This window comes from Mus pahari, chromosome 20 (genome assembly GCF_900095145.1).
Source record: "Mus pahari chromosome 20, PAHARI_EIJ_v1.1, whole genome shotgun sequence".
In the NCBI taxonomy this organism is placed as follows: domain Eukaryota; kingdom Metazoa; phylum Chordata; class Mammalia; order Rodentia; family Muridae; genus Mus; species Mus pahari.
In genome coordinates this window covers 28,366,706-28,373,751 of record NC_034609.1, presented here as the reverse complement: position 1 = coordinate 28,373,751, position 7,046 = coordinate 28,366,706, and the positions used below count along the sequence as shown (strand labels likewise).

At 44.0% G+C, this 7,046-nt stretch overlaps 1 protein-coding gene across 1 annotated transcript in view; it reads right to left on the bottom strand.

The window, feature by feature from the left end:
- Positions 1-708: 708 nt before the first annotated feature.
- LOC110337270 (acylcarnitine hydrolase-like) overlaps positions 709-7,046 on the bottom strand; it is a 9,443-nt gene continuing 3,105 nt past the window's right edge. The window contains exons 4-10 of the mRNA XM_021220084.2: positions 4,634-4,732; positions 4,231-4,371; positions 4,026-4,106; positions 3,666-3,810; positions 3,173-3,310; positions 2,707-2,779; positions 709-2,278 (exon numbers count right to left, since the gene is read on the bottom strand). Coding sequence (XP_021075743.1) covers positions 2,098-2,278; positions 2,707-2,779; positions 3,173-3,310; positions 3,666-3,810; positions 4,026-4,106; positions 4,231-4,371; positions 4,634-4,732 — 858 coding nt within the window. The 3' untranslated portion in view covers positions 709-2,097. The remainder of the gene's footprint in view (positions 2,279-2,706; positions 2,780-3,172; positions 3,311-3,665; positions 3,811-4,025; positions 4,107-4,230; positions 4,372-4,633; positions 4,733-7,046) is intronic.

The following is a 7,046-nucleotide window of genomic DNA, read 5'->3' as shown; positions in this document are numbered from 1 at the left end:
GAGTGCTGGATTAAGGGGGGGGTGCACCAACACCCCTAACAGTCATTTTTTTAAAACTTTTTATCCATAACTACAATTTCCAGGTTTTCCAGAAGCTTGCTGTATAGCTCAGGCATGTCTTAACTAGTGAACCCTGGCCTCAGCTCTCTGAGCAACTAAGATTTCAAGTCCTGTGTCATCTGAGCTGGCTTTCTTTTTTCTTTTTATGCTGCCCAGGGCTTTGTACATGCAGGGCGAGCTGTCTACTACTGCTATGTCCCTAACCTTACAACTTCTAAAAGTGTTTAATGCATGTGTCTCATGACTTAGCAATTCTGCTCTAGATTTTAAAGCCAACAATAGAATACATGAGGCCACAGAAAATCATGTGATAATTTCCATACAGCTTATTAAAATCCAAACAAAGAATGGATGCCCCTATAATCCTATAAGTCAACCTGTAATCCACCCACTAAGGAAGCCAGGGCAGCAAGATCATGTGTTCAGGGCCCTCCTGGGCTACATAGAAACCGTATCTCTCCCCTCCCCTCCCCTAAAAGAGGTAATAAACAAGGACAACAGTTGTGCATAGTCTGGTGAGTGGAAAAAATGTGTTGTGTGCACACTTGGATGTCATTCCACAATAAAAGGAAACAAACACATTATGTGAAGTGACCTAATCAGTCACAAAATGTTTTATTTCTATTGGATTAGAGACAAGTCCTAATATAGTAAGCTAAAGCAATGTCATGTTTACTCTGAAACACTGTTAAAGGTGGTTAATGGCATCCAAAGGACCTGAGGGAAGCCCTGTGGGAAACAAAGGATCATGTTCTAAATCTGATTTGGTGGTAGTTGCACACCTTGAGAATTTTCTCAGACTTACTGAACCAGGTTCCTAAAAGAGATCAATTCAATTTCATCTAAAGAACCCACAGTAGGCTGAGGGTTCGTGGGTGGATCCATTGCCTGACACGCTCAAACCCTGAGATGAATCCCTAACATCATAGAAACAATCCACACTCGAGCTATTAAAAATGAGATAATTATTAAAAGTCTCAAACATAACTGACACCCAGTTTAGTGTGTCTGTACAGAGCTGATGAGCACAGGCACGTTTGCAGTGGGAACCTCAATGCTGTGCTTATAGAATGGAAACATGCACAGTCTCACTGATAGAAAGTTCTTCCCTGCCCCAGTTCAAGTCAGCAGGGACTTCATATCGTCCTCACAATGGTTTTGTTTATGCATTCTACCAGGAGAGGGCACAAGAAGCAATCCTTGAGACTTATTCTCCAGAGAACTGTTTCTCACCACACAGCAAATCTGTGTGCATCTTGACCCTGAATTTCTCAATCTGTAAGACGGTACATTTGTTACTATTGTTATAAGTTACCGACGTTATGATTGTTGTATTGCTTCAGAGATGTGGGTCTTGTCATCATGCCCTGGGCTTATGGAATCCTTTTATATCAGCCCTCTAACATTTGACACCACTGATGGCACAAGTGCAATTTGTAGTTTATGATCTTTTGGGAACAGCATTTTGAAGGCAACAGGGCTTAGAGAAATCAGGTTTCCTGTCATGAGTTATAAATATGAGAAAACATAAACTTGCAAAGAGAAGATACAGAATTTTGATGTAGCCAATCTTCTGTAGTCTACCGTCCCTGAAACATCTGTGTCATTTGAAGAGGGTCTGGGACTTGGAGAAGAGGAGAGTGAGGATAGGGAGAAGTTAATGGAAGAAAGGAAGGAAGGACAGATGAAAGAAAAAAGAAGGAAGGAAGGAAGGAAGAACAAAAGGAAAAAAGGAAGGAAGGAAGCAAAGATCAAAGGAAGAAAGAAAGAAGGAGCCTAGTTTCAGTGAAGGGTTAAAGAGGTACTTAGGGTTCACATATCCACACTATAATGGGAAATTTTATTGAGTCTAATAAAAGTGTGCCCAGAAGAATAAGCAGTAACATGGCGGGGGGAGCTTGTCATACATGACTGAAAGGGAAAATATGGGGATTAGAAATAATTTTGAGAGTGTTGGAACAAAAAAGAAAATAGACTTTGAATCTCAGAATGCTCCCACCTGCCCTCAGTCCCACACTCTGTTCCTTATACCAGACACTACAGCTCTGCATGGTTTTCCATGTTTAGCTCCTGTATCTTCTGGGGCAGAGTCTTGGTCCAGAACTGCAGCCTTCTGGCCTTCAGGGCTCGGCCCACAGCAGACTGGGTGTCCAGCTGCAGGTACTGATCATCATGGTCCATCAAAGGCCAGTAGGGTAGACCCTCGCTGTTGGGGTTCCTGTGGATATATCACCCCAGCAAAGAGCAGTAAGGTTACACTCATCCTAAGCCCAATCCCATGTTTTGGATCAGGGCAGTACAACAAGTAGGACATTGGTTAAGGGGTCTGATGTGACTTGTGTCCTGATATGTACATGCAAGTGTCACTCATGTGTTTCTACTTCATGTGGGGAGACTACCTGACCTGCTTTGTGTTACCTCTAAGAGGTGAGATATAAGGAACAGTAGCATAGCATTATAGCCCCACCAGATTCATCAGTGTGAGATGACCAGTATCTGATACCTACACAGTATCTTTATAAATGTGCTATTGTGTAGGAAAGACTCTGTCATGCGATGAAAGATCCGTGCATGCTAGGAGACACCATCCAATAGGGAGCCCTAGGTAGGGACCCACACATGTTAGGTTGAGAGGCATGTTCTCACCCATGTCTTGCAAAGTTGGCCCAGTACTTCATCATTCGCCTGCTCAGCAGCTTCTCCTCCTCAGTGAAGTCAACTGGGATCATGAGGAAGACAAAGTCAGTGCCACCTCATGCAACTGCTCATTCTCTGCTCATTCAACTCATTCTTCACATGCACCATCCCAGCTGCTGTCTGTCCCCAAAGTGTTGACTTTGTTGCCTCCCTTCTTCATTATTCAGAATCCAAGATCCATGCAAGTGTCTAATTCAATTCCTGACCTGATGTGCTGTCAGCTCCTCTACCACAGGCTAGACTGGGAAGGGTGCAGATTCTATACTGGACATGGTTTTGAGGCCATGATATGGTCCACATTTGAATTTCTCCCTCTCTATAACCTAGGTTTTCTAAAATGGACTGGAAAAGCAGGAGTCCCTGTGGGAAGTCATCTGGGACCTCATTCAATTCAAGAAAAGATATGAAGACTCACGTTTCATGCCCCAGTAGGAGGACCCAAAGACAAAAGGAACCTCATCAGCATGGTCAGCCTTCATGTGGGGTGGTCTGACATTCTTGAAGTAGCTGGGTGGATGTTGGAACTCATAGAAGTAGACAGGGGCATGGGAACCTGGAGGTGGGACAAAGAGTGACTTAGTTGACTCTCATCTGAAGTTTTCCTGATAAGTATTTGGTAAAAAGATAGCTTGATAATACTTTACCTAGAATCATAGAAGTTAAATGGGGGGGGGGTCAGGCCGAGCACTATTAGTAGAAAAGCCCTTGGCTAATCAGTGCCCATGGCCTTCCCAGCTCAGTGGCTTTGTTAAGTCAATAGAGTATCAGCAACCCATGTTCCACTCTGTACCCAGATCTCAATCTCTTAAACTGGACATTAGAGACCTGGGCACCACCATACTCCACAGCACTCACTGTGACCCCCATCTCTGAGCTGCTCCCCTAAGCCTTGACACAGATGTACTTACGTTGAAAATGTGCTACTTGGAGTGCAGGGATCACAAACATGAAATCTCCCATCATCTCTGTGAACCTTATTTGGAGGATCTGGGGATCATCAGTGTTCCCCATGTACTCTTCCATTAGCAGGTCTATACAATCAGGAGGCAGCATCTACACCAAGGAGATTAGGAACAATGAGGTTGGCATATTGTAGGTTAGGTAGACAGTAACTTTGATATTGGGAGAATGGGGTCTGGGATTACATGGGTATAGTTCTGAGGACCACACACAGAATCACAGTATGTACTGATTGTATTAATAGAGATAATGTCTGAAAAGGAGATATGAGGGACCCCTCTATTTTGAGAGGACCAGAGGTATCTCACCATTTGTGCTGCTGTATTCTTCAGAACAGCCTGCAGGTTCTCCTTGGTTATTCTGTTTATTTCCTGAGCAAGGCTCATAATCTGGGATGCAGAAGACAGTCTTAAGTGTGGGGTCTGATGGACTTGGATTAAAGATGTATTGAGTTTCTATTCCTTAACATTCATATGCTCTCCAGTCTCCCAGAGGGTCGGAACTGTGCCTCACCTTAGGAATGATCCAACCATACTCATCAGTGTTGACACCAATGATGCTGGGGACAGGGTGAAAATCCTCAGATGCCAACAACTCTTTGGGATGCCTGGGGAAGAACTCCCCATCCACCACAGCAGGGATTATCTTGAAGACCTGTGAGGCATTAGAGGTCGATGCTGAAGGTTAATGAAATAAATATCCTGATGTCTACTGAGTCACCTCCAACTTTTTCTCAATTCTCACTAGTTTCAGGGTGATCTGCTCACCCTGGAGGAGAATCTACACTTAGATTAGCATATCTTGTATTCATTTTACCCACAGAACTGAAAGAACACAGAGGAATAAAGATGAGGTATTTGGTTCAGAATCCCACATCATGTAGACCAGATTCTCCCTGACACACAATTCTCCCAACCTTGTTAACAGCCAGAATCTCTGCTTCACTCTTGCCTCTCAGACAGCGCACCAGGGCCTGTGAATCCGTGGCCTCACATCCAGAGCGCTTGGCCACCGTCTGCAAAGGGAATGAGGCAAGAAGAAGAGTTCTCAATCCAATTCGATGCTGTGGTACCTAATTCCCACACTGTGTGTTGTGTGGATTGGAATATATACATATTGTTCCCATTATGCATTTGGTCAAAGGTGACAGCGGGCATCAGGACCCTTTCTACTTTTATACCTGTTTATTTTTTTTTAAATTTAGGGTAGTTTTGTTTTCTCCACCTATTTTTCTGTGTTTCATGTATCAGGGAAACTACAATTGTCTAAAAGTTTGTGCATGAGTGTTAGAGAACAAAGTCGGTCTTCACTTTCCCCCTTATTTGACAGGGTGGCTTCTTGTTTTGTTGCTTCCAACACCAATGAGCCGGTCTGTGAACATCCAAGGATTCTCTTGTCTTTGCCTTCCACCCGACCAGAATAACATGAGAATTAGAGATAGATGTTACTGTTTCCTGTCCTTTGTGTATTCTCGGGATTTGAACTTATGTCCTCAGATTTCCACTCCAAGCACTTTTAAAAACTAGTGTATCAGTTCCCAAGCACATGCACACTTATTTTTGCCAATGATCGAAACTGCAAGGACCAGTTCATGGACAGATAGAATACTCATCTAGTATGAAGTAGAGGTGAGTAGATACTAACCCCTGAGTTTCTCAGAAATTATTGCAAACTGACACAACCACTCTGAAAATCAATCTGGAGGTTCCTCAGAAAATTGGAAATAGATCTATCAGAAGATCCAGCTATACCACTTCTGGAAATATACTCAGAAGATGTCCCACCAGGCAACAAGGGAACATGCTTCACTGTGTTCATAGCAGCCTCATTTGTGATAGCCAGAAGTTAGAAACAACCTAGATGTCCCTCAACGAAAGAATTGATACTGAAAATGTGGTTCTTTACACATTGGAATACTCTTCAGATATTAAGAATGAGGACATTATGAGTTTTGCAGTCAAATACATGGAACTAGAAAATATCCTGAGTGAGGTATCTCAGACCCAAAATGACATACGTGGTATGTACTTTCCAATAAGTGAATATCAGCCAAACTCAGAATACCCGGCATACAATCCACAGAACTCAAAAAGGTTAACAAGCCATAAGGCCCAAGTGAGAATGTTTCAATCCCACTAGGGAAAAGAAACCAGAGGACAGAGGGAGGGAGGGAAATGGGTGAGTGAGGGGTGGGGAAAATCCAGGGGAAAGGAGGAACACGATCAGGTATTGAGGGAGGAGCAGGGGTGAAGCCCGGAGGGCCAGCAGAATGAGTAGAAATATACAGCCTCGAGAGATGAGAAGTGGGAGATGGGGGAGGGGGGAACCTTCTACAATGTACCAGAGATCTGGGAGGTAGGAGAATCTGAAGGCTCAAAGGGAGGGACCTTAGATGAAATACCCAACAGTGGGCAGAAGGAACTTGTATACTCCACCTCCAGTAGAAAGACAGGGCATCAAGTGGAGGGATGGGGTTCCCAGCCCACAGTCAAAAATTCTGATTTAGAATGATCCCTGTCTAAAAGAACTACAGGGACAAAAAATGGAAAGGAGCGTGAGGGAAAGAAGGTCCAGTGATAGGCCCAAATTGGGACCAATCTCAAGGGGAGGCATCAAGGTCTGACTCTATTACTAATGTTGTGATGTGCTTACAGACATGGTAGCCCTCTGAGAGGCCCAACAAGCAGCTGACTGAGACAGAAGCAGATGCTTACACATACCCAATGGACAGAAGCCAGGGATGCCTGTCCTTGAATTAGGGAAAGGCTGGAAGAAGCTAAGGAGGAGGACTATCCCATAGGAAGACTAGCAGTCTCAACCAATCGGGAATCCTGATATCTCTCAGACACTGAGCCACAAACCAGGCAGCATGCAGTAGCTAGTCTGAGGCCCCCAACATATATACAGCAGAGGACTGGGTCTGGTCACAATGAGAGAAGAAGCACCTAAACCATGAGAGACTTGAGGTTCCAGGGAATGAGGAGGCCTGTCAGGGTGTGTTTGGAGGTGTAGGAGATGTGGGGACATTTTCATGGAGACTAGAGAGAAATAATGGGATGAGCAACTGTTGGAGGGTAGAACAGGAGGGGGATAATGACTGGACTGTTAAAAAAGATTAAAGATAATAAAAAATTAAAATAAAAAATATTGGAAAGAAATTATTTCCCATGGTCCTTGATTTCCCAATAAAACAGACCACCAGAGTACCAGAGTATAAAGGCTAAGACAGCAGGGCAGAGAACACTTACAGTAGAGACCATCTCAGAGGTGTCAGAGATAAGGTCAGGAAGCAGGGCCACCCCACTCTCCATGATGGCACCATGGAAGAG